The sequence below is a fragment of the Piliocolobus tephrosceles genome, chromosome 4 (assembly GCF_002776525.5).
Source record: "Piliocolobus tephrosceles isolate RC106 chromosome 4, ASM277652v3, whole genome shotgun sequence".
In the NCBI taxonomy this organism is placed as follows: Eukaryota; Metazoa; Chordata; class Mammalia; order Primates; family Cercopithecidae; genus Piliocolobus; species Piliocolobus tephrosceles.
This window is the reverse complement of record NC_045437.1, coordinates 11,113,463-11,128,761: the sequence shown is the minus strand read 5'-3', so window position 1 is coordinate 11,128,761 and position 15,299 is coordinate 11,113,463. Positions and strand designations below refer to the sequence as shown.

The window sequence follows — 15,299 nt, the reverse complement described above, 5'->3', positions numbered from 1 at the left end:
GTACATACATCCCTTTGTAAGCTTTGCTTTATCCTGGTATGCTGATTTGAAGCAAAGTTGGGACATATGCCTTTTCCTGAGACCTGTGATTTGTTTTAGATGAAGATGTTACCAAGAGATGTTTTGCCTCGCTTCTATCAGTTCCCAAGACTCCGCGCCCAGCCCACAGGGGAATTAAGGGAAAGAAAGTTGAGAAAATTGAACTCTTCTCGTATTGGTCAGCTTATGCCGCCATAACACAATACTGCAGACTGAAAGGTTTAAATAACAGAAATTTATTTTCTCATATTTTTGGAGAACAGAAGTCCAAGATCAAGGTGCCAGGAGGCCACCTCTCTTCCTGGCTGGTTGACGGTACTTTCTCATTTTGCCTACTTATGGCTTTCTGTCTATGTGTATGCAAAGGGGAAGAGAGACCTCTGATGCTACTTGCTCTTCTTGTAAGCACATCAAGTCATGTTATATTAGGTCTCAACCACTCTGTGACCTTAATTTAACCTTATCACTTTCCTAAAGGCTCCATCTTCATTATAGTCACATAGGAATTAAGGCTTCAGCATATGAATTTGGGGAACACAGTTCTGTCCGTAACACTGCTCATGCATGTGTGGTCATAGAGCAGTGTGACTTGCACCCTGAAACTGCTAGTATTGTCGTTTTATTATTTTCTGGACATAGGACTTGCTGGTACCAAGTTCTGCTAGAAGAACCCACCCAAAATTTAGGGCTGTTCTTCCCCCATTGCTGTCTCTTTTTCTCATATGGAAGATGGGTCTGTCCAAAATGCAGCTTGGGTATTTGCAGATTATAATACTACTGTGTGTAGGAAGATTTCTTACATGGTAACCACTTCAAGGGTAGCAAGAAGTGCTGTACAGGATGAATAAATCTGTGCAAAATGTACACTGTACTCATAGTCAAATAAAAGCAAAGTCAAAGGGGTGCATTTTTCTGTGTCAGGTTAGCAAAAGCCCGAAAGGATAATGGAGATCATGTGGTTAACGCTGTGGTGAGGTCACATTCTCATGACCTTTCCAGTGAGCGGCTAGACTCGACCAGCCTGGCAGCAGGACTTTGGCTAATAAAAGGCCGAAAAATGCACAAATTCCTTGTTTTACCAATTCTACTGCTGGGAACCCATGTATTGAATATGTTATAGATGTAAAAATGAAGTAAAAATCACATATAAAAGACAGGTAGATAACTTTCAACATATACCGATTATTGAATACTAAGTATTCATTATAATTAAACTGTAGAGCAATGTTTGTTGATATAAGAAGTTGTTCATGAGATGTTGCTGAGCCAAAAGAAATTCAAAAACCTTGCATTAGTACCTTATTATGTAAAAAAATCATTATACAGAATAAGTTATATTAGAAACAATAAATCACCAAAATCCCAGTCAAAGTAATTTTACTTATCTGGAATGGCAGAATTCCTGGTGGTTGCTCTTCCTTTGTTCTTGGTTTTTGCTTTTTATTTCTCTATCCTTTCCAGATTTCCTGGATTTAGCACAGATTAAATACTAATTTTTAGTAGATTAGCTGTGATTAAGACTGAAGTATTTGGCTATCTTACTGCGAAGTAGAGGCTTAACACTTTTTATACTTACCCTAAGGCCAGCCAGGGATTCACTGAGGCAGGTCTTTTGCGGTCTCCTCTCTCTCTTCTGTGTGCCCTGAGCTGACAAGATTGTGATTGGAAGGTGATTGTCTTTTCTGTCCAGACACTGTGAGGACCAATAGTTAAATTAAATTTGGATTTAAAAAATTATGAATCATGGAAATTATTCCAAGTCATTTGCATTCAGGAATGGAGGTTGCCTTAGGTAGCAGTGTAGCTCTGTATGGTGGAATAAGCCTTGAAGATTCCACTTCTTTCTGTTATTGCTGTAAGGAGAAAGGAGGTAGATAAACAGGCCTAATTATTCCCCATACTGTGTGGGTCACACTTGTCAAGTGCCCGAGGAGAAACCTTGATTCAGTGCCTCTTAAATCCCATATTTTTTAAATGACAGGTCACTGTTACACTTTTAAAGAGTTACATTTTATAAAAATTAGTTAGTAGAGTAGCATTTAGGAGGCAGTACAGGTTACGGGAAATAGGCTGACACATCAAAGGACATTGAAATAGGAATTAAAAGGCAGAAAGCCTGAGTTCCGGGCCCACTTATGTAACTTAATAACTTTGGGCCCTTAAACAATTTCTTTGGCAAAACTATGTTGATAATAATACTGGCTCAGAGCCTGAATTAACATGGGCCCAATAAAATGTAAAGGAAACAAAAATTAAAATGGCAATTTAAAATATGTAAGACTCCCCCTTTCTCAGCATGAGGTGCTCCTTGTGTATTAGTCCATTCTCATGCTGCTAATAAAGACATACCCAAGACTGAGTCATTTATAGGGAAAAAGAGTTTTCATGGACTCACAGTTCTGCATGGTTGGGGAGGCCTCACAATCATGGCGGAAGGTGAAGGAGGAGCAAAGACATGTCTTGCATGGTGGCAGGCAAGAGAGCATGTGCAGGGGAACTGCCCTTCCTAAAACCGTCAGATCTCGTGAGACTGACTCACTATCATGAGAACAGCATGGGCAAAACTTGCCTCCGTGATTGAATTACCTCCCACCTGGTCCCTCTCGCTACATGTTTGGATTATGGGAGCTACCATTCAAGATGAGATTTGTGGGGGGACATTGCCAAACCATATCACCTTGCGTAGAGTCCCCTGTGAACCCATGGACATGGAGAGAGGTGGCAATAGAAGGTCACGGCAGCTGTGTCGGGGACCAGAGGTGACTGTGCACACAAGAGCTGCGTTGTCTTTCGTTCTTATTTTCTGCTGTCTTCCACCGTCTCTGAAACCTTCCCTAGATGGAAATTCATAGGTTTCACTCTTTATCTGGGCACAACATTTGCTGAACTGCTTGTTTACATTCTACATAACAGATTTGATCAAATAAGAAAACCATATGAGAAAGCATGTTGAATACATAAATATACTTTATTTTGTTCTTCCTAACACACCACCAGAATTATGCAAATCTCTTTCTTTCATCCTGTTGGTATTCATCACCTTCAATACTTTAAACTTTTTAGCTATGGTTGCATTTTGCCAAATCATACTTAATCTGATTCTCACTCTTTGCTCAAATTTTGTTTTGTTGATATTATTTCCCCAAACCTTCTCACATATTCTGTTCATAACAGATTTACTTTTCCAGCGCTGTTCCAATCCCCATTGGTGATATTATTATTCCTTTTCACATATTCTGTTTGTAACAGATTTACTTTTCCAGCGCTAGTCCAGTCCCCATTGGTGATATTATTATAAGTACTTCATAAAATTAAAACAAATCAAAAATCAGATGAAATGTTCAATAAGAAATTTGGATGACTGCTTTCCTTAACATATATTTTAAGTAAAATTCTGTAATGGGGCCTTTTTAGGTTTGCATATCTCTAAATTATTAACTAGACATAGGTAAAAACATAGGGCAGAGGCTACTGTGGAAATCACAGGATGCTTAGATATGCTATAATAGAAAATATCTTTTAATATTTACACAACCCTGGTTCCTGGAGGGATGTGTAGTATAATAGCTTTAGGCAAGAAAATAATTTGTTTACTCTCAGCCTTTTATTGAGATGAGGGTTTTGTAATTCCTTGGTAAATATCACCCTCAGTTAACTATTGCTTTCTTTGTTGACCATTGCTAGATGATACATGTAACAAATACTTCAGTCCCTTTTTTAGTTCATTTGAGCTACAGGTCTCATGAGACTTATTCACTATCATGAGAACAGCATGGGCAAAACCTGCCACCATGATTTAATTACTTCCCACCTGGTCTCTCTCACTATGTGTGGGGATTATGGGAGCTACAATTCAAGATGAGATTTGTAGGGGGACATAGTCAAACTGTATCACCTTGCATAGAGTCCCCTGTGAACCCATGGACATGTAGAGAGTTGGCAATACAAGGTCATGGCGGCTCTCTCGGGAACCAGAGTAACCAAATACCATAAATTGGGTCCTTATAAGCAAATTTCCTTATAAGAAATTTACTTGAAATTCTGGAGCTGGGAAACACAAGATTAAGGCCTGGCACATTTGGTGTCTGGGGAGGGCCTGCTTTCAGGTTTATAGATGATGTCTTATTGCTGTGCCCTCACATCGTGGGAGGATTGAGAAGTCTCTCTCAGGCCTCTTTTATATGGACTCATCCTATTTATGAGGGCTCCACCCTCTTGACCTCTTCCCCTCTCAAAGGCCCCTCCTCCTAGTACCATCACGTTGGGTATTAGTATTTCAGCATATGAATTTGGGAGACATCAACACTCAGACCACAGTAATCTCATTTGTTTGTGCAGGAATGAAAAGAACAACTCTGAGAATGTTGTTTTTAACCTGTACATACGCATCCATTTACGCATTGGGTCTAATATTATTTGAGTTTCTGCTTTCTTTCATAAATAAACTCAGACAAAATCAACTGTGGCAAATGGCCTTGCCAGTTTTTGTCTGCTGTCTGTCACAGACTAGGAACTTGGTAAATATTTGTGGAGTAGATTAGTTATTGACTGTATTTCACAATACTAAGCTTCTTATGTTAATTCAGGTATCTCTTTAATTATTGGTAAATTATTAATCATGGCTTCTGTATGGTTTTCTTACAAAGGGTAATGTCTGATAGATTTTCTTTTGAGTTGGAAATACACTGTTTTGGGGAAAACCCTCTCAAACTCTGTTTTTCTTCTGCTCTCACACAGCGACAACAAACACAGAAGACTTCTGTGACCAAATGTGTGGATTTTTTCCCATACACGCCAAGCAGCAGACATAGCTGGCTGTCCTTTAATTCAGTTCTGACACTATCTACTCTATCACTCCGACACGATCGACCACACTATCTACTCTCAGAGAGTGTCAGAGCCCACAGGTTGAGGGTTCAGTCCCCAAGACTGTCTCATCCCCCCAGACACCAACTGCAAGTCCAAGCCTCAGAACTTCTGACCAACAGGCTTCAGCTGGGGGTCCCACCGTCCCTGGGTTGGATTCCATTAATTTGCTAGAGCAGCTCAGAGAACTCAGGGAAACACATGTGTTTACACGTTTATTTCAGAGGATACCACAAGGGATACAGATGATGATTTGCGTAGGGCGAGTTATGGGGAAAGAGGCGCAGAGCTTCCAAGTCCTCCCAATGTGCCACCTTCCAGTAACCTCCACATGGTCAGCTCTCCAGAAGCTCTACCAGCCCAGTCCTCTGGTTTTATGGAGGCTTCTTGACATCAGCATTTTCCCCCCAGGGCATGGGGGCAGGACCTTCTGTGGAATGAGGGTCTTATGACCCATAACCAGAAAGGAGGCAGCTAGGATTAGAGTCTTGCCTTAGAGCAGGTCAAAGGAGGGCGGGGAAGGTCAGAGAGATTGCTTTCTGAGGCCTGCTCCTGAGACCTGACACACCCAACACCATCACAACACTACAACAGGGACTATAGGAGATATGAGCCAGGAACCAAGGAGGAAACATAGTAACACCACATATACCAATAGTCAGGTAATAAATTTACCTAAAATAGTCATAAATTTGTAGTTGGACTAGCTTCTTAGACTCAATACTCCTTTATTGCTTTACTCTTACAATCTCTCCTCTTTCCTTCTCATCATTTCTTTCCCCATTTACCTCAAGACAAAACACAAAGTGTTGTGTGTTCTGGAATTTGGTTGGGGTTGATAAAAGGTTAAAGCATTCTATTTACTTGTACTGTTAATTTACTGTATTACTCCCCTTCTATAATTGTGTCTTGGTCTCAGCAGCTCATAGTTTTACTTTTTTCTGTGTGTATCTTTAGAGTGGTCTGATAGTTGTACCTGTTTAGTGTCAACATCTGATTGTATTGATGGTGTCCTCTTGTCTTGCAGGAGCTATGCCTGTCCCAGACCAGCCTTCATCAGCCTCAGAGAAAACCAGTTCCCTGAGCCCTGGCTTAAACACCTCCAACGGGGATGGCTCTGAAACAGAAACCACCTCTGCCATCCTCGCCTCAGTCAAAGAACAGGTAGAAACATTCCATTTTTGTGACATGCGTTTGGGAACATTTTAAAAACTTTTTCTAAATGAAAGTTAAAGATTAAATTATGTTGAAAGAAACTCATACTTATCTAGCAGTGTGTTGGTATTTATTATATAAATAATATTATAATATGGTTGTAATTCCTTTGGACTCCATGTTTTGGGCAGCCTTCCTTGAAAAGATATTTTATAGGGGAAGAAAAACAACTTTGCAATCAAAATTTCCTATGAGTGAAGCTTTGGCATATTCATTGATGGACCTGACATTTAATGCTTTTAAATGTACAAAGTGAAATAATTAGTCTTGGAAAACATAAAATCTAATAAAAAATTAAAATATATCCAGGAAGTTAAAAATATGTATGACAGTAAATGAATATCACATCAAAGTCAAGGCAAATTGGTTTTTCCAGTGTTTTCTGAGATGGATCTGGAAGGATACAGTCTAAAACTTTCCCTCTCAAACTAATGAAAGTCTGAACGATTCTTCCTCCTATATTACTTTGCCAAAAAATGCATAAGTAAATAAAACCTGAACCTTAGATTTAAAACATCACTTTATAAAAGTCATGTTTCTTGTAAATAAAAAAGTAGTAAATAAAGAGAGCTGGATGATCAAGATTCTTTTATTCACTGCTTCTTCTAAGCATGTGCTAGAAAATATACCAGTTTTTACAATTTTAAGTTAAAAAGCCTGCTGTGTTTGGGTTATGTGATTTGGTGATGCTGAATTAGCAACTTACCCGACTCCAGGAACATCTCAGCAGAGCAAGAGCCTAAAATGGGAGCAATTAAGAATAGTAACTCTACTCAAAAAGAGGAAGGGCTCTAGAGGAAACTGATTCTGTTTCATGAGTGGAAACTGATTTAGGTAAGAATGGGAAACCACCTAAACAGTCAGCCCACTGACAGAAAGGATCAATGATGCTATCAGTCAAAAGTGTGCCATCTGGTCAGGAAGTGTTCAGCTAAGTAGGTACTCAAGGGAGAGTTGAATAGATTGAGTGGATAGTCTAGTTTGTGAAAATAGTCAGGAAGCAGGAAATTGGGTTGAGCTTTAGGCTGTGCTCCTTGATTACTTTGCTTTCCAAAGCTTACTCTTGAGAGTTTTATGATTATGTTTAAGGGGAAATGAAAAAAGGGACCACCAAGGGAGTTAACACCACTCCCCATCCTCAAAGTACTACCTTGTTATAGTTGGGTTATGTCATGCTTTCTTATTCATGTGTGATCTGGAAGTCTTGCTAGGCTACTGACTTCTGAGTAGTAAGAAAATTTAAAGCAGGAAGAATAAATGTAACAACAAAAACAACAACAAAACAAACAATAAAACGACAAGACCTTTCTGCTGAAAATTATTTTATCACAAGGACGTAAAGTAATTCAGGATGAATAAAAAGGCATGGCATAGTCCTCTGTTGAAAAGCTTAGTATCATCACAATATTACTGTCTCCCAAATTAGGATATAAAATTTAGGTGGTCGTAATCAGAATCCTGTGGCTGGTTGGTTGTTTCTTTGGCAAACTGGATCTAACTATTTTAAAGACCAGTGGAAGTATAAATATATGAGAGTGCAAGGAAAGTTCTGAGAGGTTTTATCTTACAACGATACTGATCACAATACTGCCCAGTGGACTCAGAAAAGAATGGTCTCTGTGTAAAACATAATTGAGGGTTAAAAACAGATTCGTGTATACATATCTGCCTATTCACTTAAAATTAGTGTTTCAGTTCATTACAAAGCAGTGGCTTACATGGTGTTGTCATAACTGATTTGACATCTGGAAGAAAATTAAAACTGTTAACTTACAGCATAAAGAGAAATAAATCTCACAGGGAAATAATGGTAACTGTAAAAATAAAACCATTAACATATTAGAAGAAACTTTGGGGAAAGAGCCTTGTAAACTAAAGGTAGGCAAGGTTTTAGATAAGAGAGGAAGCCCAGAAGCCATACATAAATGGTTGATGGGTTTCACAATATGAATACTAATTAGTAATAGCAAGACACACCTCAAAATAGAAAAGAAAAATAGTCCAAGAGAAAATATGTGCCACAAGTATAATGAAGTGTTGATAAAATTAATATATGAAGAGTTCCTAATGTTGGTGAGAAAAAGAGAAATAAAGGAATACAAAACTAGGCAAAGGATATAAACAGAAGAAAGATGCAAGCAAGTAATGAATGTTTATAAAGTCCACTCTAATATACCCATCGGGGACACATAATTTTAGGTGAAAATACGACTTATTTTTGATCTACCAGGTAGACAGCTGTTGAAAAGTAGCTTATATTGTATGCTAGCTAAGAGTTAAGGTTTGGAGAAATCCACATTCTTTTTCATTTCAAATGGGAATATAAATTGCTGTAATTTTTTGGTAAAATGATTTGTTTCTATGCATTGACATTTAAAATGTTCAGTAACCATTGGTTTACTCATTTAGATATATATTCTGTAGAAATTAGTGACTAAATAGATAAGACTTTATGTGTATTGAAATTTATTATAAAATTATTTGAAATAGCCAAAAATATGGATGGCTTGGTGAAGAGTTGAAAATGTTATATTTTTTCTATAAATGGTATGCAGTCATTAGTAAAAATGATTTGGGGCTATATGTTTAACCTTTGGGGAAAAAAATCCATGAGAATTTTAGAAAGGAAATTACATAGTATGGTATTATCCTGTTTTTAAAAACTCAGAACATTAGATATGTTTTTGGTTTATACATATTTATGAGCATCTAGAAAAGTATAGAAGGAAACAAATCAGTCTATTAACATTGTCTAGCATATGTGTTTTACAGTTAGATGGAGGTGGAAACAGACTGAAGACATTGGGAGTTTGGGTGGGGATACAGTCAAACTATATCACTGTGAAAAGCTTTTTTCTGAGTAATTAAAAAATGTATTCATTTTTGGGCAACAAAGGTGACTTTTTTTTTTTTTGGTAGCACGTAAGTAATTTGGGGAGGAATGCAAATGTGTTCTGGAAACTTGAGATAGAGAAGCCCCAGGTGCCCAAGTCATAGGCTGGGAATTCGGTCCCAAGTGCAGCATCTGTCTAGGTAAAAGCATAAATCAACAAGCAGCAGATTCCATGAGCTGTTTTGGGATGGCCTAATGGAAACAACCAATCTTATCCTTCATTGGGGGATTTGTATCCTAAATCATTCTTAAAGATTCCTTCTTTTTTTCCTCAAGTCTGGAATATTATCTGTGGAGTGAAAGCTAAGTTAAATTGTTTCTTAAAAATTTTATCTGAATTGGCCCTCAAGTAGTTAGCAATGGAGTTAAAAATATAAGACAACCATATGTAAAGAGTTTTAAAATAGAAAAAATTATAGATGAAAATTTCGGGAAACTCTTCTGTCAATATATTATCAAACTCCAGATGATTTTTACAGATTAAAAAGAAACTTGAAATTGAGAGCATTTGTAACTCCAGATACTCTATCGTTACACTAATTTTCATTGTTCTTTTAGTTCCACAATCATTATAAACCGTATTCTTGATTTTACAGGAGTTTTTGAGTACCATTATTTAGGATATTGGTAGCATTATTTAGGATATTCAAAGGTAGCAAAACAGACATTCTCTTCCTTTCAGTTGTTTTTCTTATGGCACAAAATATAGGAAAGTAAGAGTAAGACATTTCTGAGGGTTTGTTTTGTTTTTGAGATGGAGTCTCGCTCTGTCACACAGTCTAGAGTGCAGTGGCGCAATCTTGGCTCACTACAACCTCCGCCACCTCCACCTCCCAAGTTCAAGCGATTCTCCTGCCTCAGCCTCCTGAGTAGCTGGGATTACAGGTGCGTGCCACCATGCCTGGCTAATTTTTTTTTATTTTTAGTATAGACTGGGTTTCACCGTGTTGGTCAGGCTGGTTCTCGAACTCCTGACCTCATGATCTGCCTGCCTTGGCCTCCCAAAGTGCTGGGATTACAGGCGTGAGTCACCGCACCCAGCCGACATTTCTGGGCTTTTACTTTGGGGCAAACCATGACACTGAATACTTTATAAATGTGTGTCATATGAAGCCACAAGGAAGAATTTTTAAAATATTCACTTAAAATCTAAAGAAACTAGATCTTTTACATCATCTCTTATGAGGATAGCATGCCTTCCTTTTTATTCAGTTTGTACATTTAGAATTTGAGAAGTAACTTACCTCTGTATAACAAGAATCCTATTTGGAAGAAGTTCATTATAAAATATTCCCTTAATTAGTTTTCTTCCAGTGCCACATATCATTACTAAATCTTTCAGCATTATTAGCGTTACTATCATTTGCAACAATAATTTCTGATAACACGATGTGTTATTAGGGAAATGACCTATAATTATTAATCAATTTTCAGATGGTATTTTGGGAAAGCATTTTATGAAATTAATGACAAAATTATCATCCAAGAAAAAGTGGAAGTTAAAACACCTTAGGAAAGGTCAAGAAGATAGAGGATTATGTGCAAAGACCAGTGAAGTTTATATTCATTTACTCAGAGAAGGGAAGAATTATCCACAGCATAGTGCTGCCTGTTGAACTTTCGACACATATCAAAATTTAAATGAGAATTATGTGATTGCTGAATTTTTATTTCTTGTTTCAAGCCAGGGTGGATTAGAAATGAAAAAAACAAAACATGAATTTCCTTTAATTTTTATTGCAGAAACACAGCTGTATTAGGAACAGTGATCATCTGTTTCAAGCTGTGAACTGAGAGATAAAGGCACAAGCTAGGAGTGTGTAGAAATGGGTCATGACACATGATACTCCTTATAACAAGGAAGGGGGAACAAGGATCTGAAAGCCTTGTGAGTTTCATGCGTGCAGGATGGGAGGATTGGAGATAGATTGACCAGATGGGGTGTTTCAACTTCCAGGAGGGTAAAGAAAGAAAATGAGTGTGTATGTTAAGTTATGACGTTCACGGATGAAGGAAAGGGATGCTCAGGTAGCATGAGATTGATGCAACTACCTGCATTTGAAGTGTATTTGTTTCTTTTTTTTTTTTTTTTGAAACGGAGTCTTGCTCTGTCGCCCGGGCTGGAGTGCAGTGGCCGGATCTCAGCTCACTGCAAGCTCCGCCTCCCGGGTTTACGCCATTCTCCTGCCTCAGCCTCCCGAGTAGCTGGGACTACAGGCGCCCGCCACCTCGCCCGGCTAGCTTTTTGTATTTTTTTAGTAGAGACGGGGTTTCACCGTGTTAGCCATGATGGTCTCGATCTCCTGATCTCATGATCCGCCTGTCTCGGCCTCCCAAAGTGCTGGGATTACAGGCTTGAGCCACCGCGCCCGGCCGTGTATTTGTTTCTTTGTTAACCCTGTGCATCAGAAAAATGATCATTCAAACTATAAATCAAGGAGAAATGAGTAATAAATTACTTATTCAAGTCTTGGGAATGTATGCTGGGAGTTCCAGTTATGCATGAATAATTCTAGAACTCTGGATAGATCATCCCTGTCTCTCCACTCCTGCTTCCTGATGCTCTCTTATGAGTATTTCGTTAGTTACTATAAGTTATTTTGACTTTTCCCCCTAAAACGTAATATTTTCTGTAGTTTCAGCTTGTAACTCCTCTCAGGACACTTATATTAAATCTATCTGTCCTTTTGATAACTCCAGACTCCATTCCAAGAATTAACTCATTTGATTGTTTTATGTTCTGTTCTCTTTAATAGTACTAGTTGTTGGGTTTACAGAGCACTGGAGGCTATCATGGGAGAAAAATAGACTACGGTGTTATATGCTAGATTAGAAAATAAGCTTTTAGTATGTGGGGTTTTGTAACATGACAATACAGTGCTTCTAATGCCTCTGTCATATTTATTACTACAATTCATTGTTAAATATTCATATGTAAAATCATAATGAATATGTAAATGTAGTGCTTTGGTAATTTTTATGAATTTTCCACTATAAAGGTAATTCATGCATATTGTGTAAAAGTTTAAAACATTAGATAGGAAAAATAAATGAATTGGGTTTTTTTTTTTTTAAAATGTGCCACAAACAGAGGTAGCTGCAAATATTTAGGGAGATTTCCTTCCAGGATTTTTATGTGAATATAAGATGATCTGTACAAAATTTTCATTTTGCTTTATAAATATTTTATTCTTCTTTGTACATTTAACCGTCTATGAGGAGTATTTTTTCATATCATTTAATATTATTTCAAACAAGTTTCTAGTGAGTATGTGATATAGATTAATTGTGAATTATTTAATATCATAATTTTATTTCACATTTCTACCTTTGTTGATCTCAGATTGATTGTTTTCTCAGTATGAAAAAAGTGACATGTCAAACTTCCTTGTACATTAATCATTGGGTCTGCTTTGACAGACATTGCCTGGAGCAAAGTCTTGAAAAAAGGAGTTTCAAGACTCTTAAAAATTCGCTTGGAAAATATGTCATCATTAATTACTGACAAGGGCCACTGGCAGGTCAACAAAGCAGGGTCTCCTGGGGTAAAATAGTCAGTGCCCTGTGCAGAGTTTGCACAAAGCAAGAAATTAACCAATAGAATATTCTAGAGGGAGCTCATGGGAAAAATGTTGACTTTTTTCAGAGGAATGCAACCAGATATGGTAGGAATAGTTAGGAAAAACACAGGAATTATTATAGAGCAAGGAAACAATGTTCTATAGTATCTCAAAATAAAAATGTTTTTTAAAAAGAACAGATAGTAAACTCCTTTAGTTTACATATTTTTGTAAAACATGTATTTCTATGAAATATACCTGTGAAACATTTCCTCAGATGTAGAATTAAATCATATATTTTTCCTTTAATAATTATTTTGCTTAGTGTGTTTTATGATCAAGAAACTGAGACTTTAAAAAGTATTCAGTGTACCCACCAAAAGTCATATAGGAAATTGCTGCAGAATTGAAATGAGAAATTAGTTTGTTTTACTTCAAATTCAGTGCTTCCCCCTCCACTACACTAAATGACCTCATCATTTCGATAACATAAGAGGCCTACAATATGTTGTCTACTGTTTTTCCCAAGAAAAAGATTTTTCTATGACCAAGGTTTTGCTAAGGTCAGGTTAAATAGTATTCTCTGCCAATCTAACTCTTATTTAACTAGGAGAAGAGAATGGGGGAATTTCTACATTAATTTGATCTGCAGTATATTTAATTTGATACATAATTTTTAAAAGGAATCACTAATAAGAACCAATTACAAATAATTTAAGGAACTACTATGCCTTATTTTTAATTAATTGTATCTGTAGAGAAAATGTAACAGGAAGGGAATACTGTAGGTTAGACACATTCTTACTTTAGCTGAAAATTTCTGTTGCTGGGCATTAGTGGCCTGGACTGGAGTTATCTCTAGCGTGCATCAGTGACACAGGTAAACATGCCTGAGGCAGCCCATCGATCATGTTCAAGTTGCTGTCACTGGGCTGCAATCATAAAAGACACGTGCAAGTTCATGCCCTGGGCTCTAAATGAGCCAGCTCTGTGGCCTCCTAGCATGGAAAAGTGAAGATTAGCATCCTCCTTTTTCACTAAGGACAAGTTCTGACTTTCACATTCTACTCATAGCCTCAGGAAGCAGCTGGGCCACTTGCCTAATTACTGTGAGAAAGAACAACTCAATATCAATAAGGCAAAAAAAAAAAAAAAATCACTTTTGACAGATAATCTTCAGGATCTAGAGAGACAGTGCTAAATAGCTTCATTCCCCAAGTCAATAGATTTAGTCATTTGGGGATGCATTTTTGCAAGTTACACATCCTGGAATGATAAAGAAGTCATGCCCAGATTAAAAATTAAAATTACATAAAAGTCTATCTAACTATTCCATAGTTTTTATAGGAAATCACAAACAATTCCACATGTAATTTTGACACCGCCATATCTTCTATTCTGAAAAGTAGAACTCTGGGATATCAACCAAAGATGTTTGAGTCTTTTATTTGATTCAGAGCTTTTTTTTTTTTTTTTTTTTTTCATTTTTCTTTTTTTTTTTTATGTTTTATTTTTTATTATACTTTAAGTTCTAGGGTACATGTGCATAACATGCAGGTTTGTTACATATGTATATCTGTGCCATGTTGGTGTGCTGCACCCATCAACTCGTCAGCACCCTTCAATTCATCATTTATATCAGGTATAATTCCCCAATGCAATCCCTCCCCCCCACCCCATGATAGGCCCCAGTGTGTGATGTTCCCCTTCCCGAGTCCAAGTGATCTCATTGTTCAGTTCCCACCTATGAGTGAGAACATGCGGTGTTTGGTTTTCTCTTCTTGTGATAGTTTGCTAAGAATGATGGTTTCCAGCTGCGTCCATGTCCCTACAAATGACGCAAACTCATCCTTTTTTATGGCTGCATAGTATTCCATGGTGTATATGTGCCACATTTTCTTAATCCAGTCTGTCACTGATGGACATTTGGGTTGATTCCAAGTCTTTGCTATTGTGAATAGTGCTGCAATAAACATACGTGTGCATGTGTCTTTGTAGTAGAATAATTTATAATCCTTTGGGTATATACCCAGTAGTGGGATGGCTGGGTCATATGGTACATCTAGTTCTAGATCCTTGAGGAATTGCCATACTGTTTTCCATAATGGTTGAACTAGTTTACAATCCCACCAACAGTGTAAAAGTGTTCCTATTTCTCCACATCCTCTCCAACACCTGTTGTTTCCTGATTTTTTAATGATTGCCATTCTAACTGGTGTGAGATGGTATCTCATTGTGGTTTTGATTTGCATTTCTCTGATGGCGAGTGATGATGAGCATTTTTTCATGTGTCTGTTGGCTGTATGAATGTCTTCTTTTGAGAAATGTCCGTTCATATCCTTTCCCCACTTTTTGATGGGGTTGTTTGTTTTTTTCTTGTATATTTGTTTGAGTTCTTTGTAGATTCTGGAAATTAGCCCTTTGTCAGATGAGTAGATTGCAAAAATTTTCTCCCATTCTGTAGGTTGCCTGTTCACTCTGATGGTAGTTTCTTTTGCTGTGCAGAAGCTCTTTAGTTTAATGAGATCCCATTTGTCAATTTTGGCTTTTGCTGCCGTTGCTTTTGGTGTTTTAGACATGAAGTCCTTGCCCATGCCTATGTCCTGAATGGTACTACCTAGATTTTCTTCTAGGGTTTTTATGGTAATAGGTCTAACATTTAAGTCTCTAATCCATCTTGAATTAATCTTCGTATAAGGAGTAAGGAAAGGATCCAGTTTCAGCTT

The 15,299-nt window shown here is 37.3% G+C and overlaps 1 protein-coding gene across 3 annotated transcripts in view; it reads left to right on the top strand.

Moving 5' to 3' along the window:
* The window catches only part of CTNND2 (catenin delta 2), a 933,747-nt gene that overhangs the window by 173,981 nt on the left and 744,467 nt on the right, over positions 1–15,299 (top strand). For 2 of the 3 annotated variants that reach the window (XM_023218279.1, XM_023218276.2), the window contains exon 2: positions 5,933–6,069. Coding sequence is in view for 2 of the 3 variants with exons in the window: in XM_023218276.2 (XP_023074044.1) it covers positions 5,933–6,069 (137 nt within the window). In the remaining variant the exon portion in view is untranslated. Of the gene's footprint in view, positions 1–5,932; positions 6,070–15,299 lie in introns of those variants that run through there. The other variant, XM_023218275.1, reaches the window with a different exon arrangement.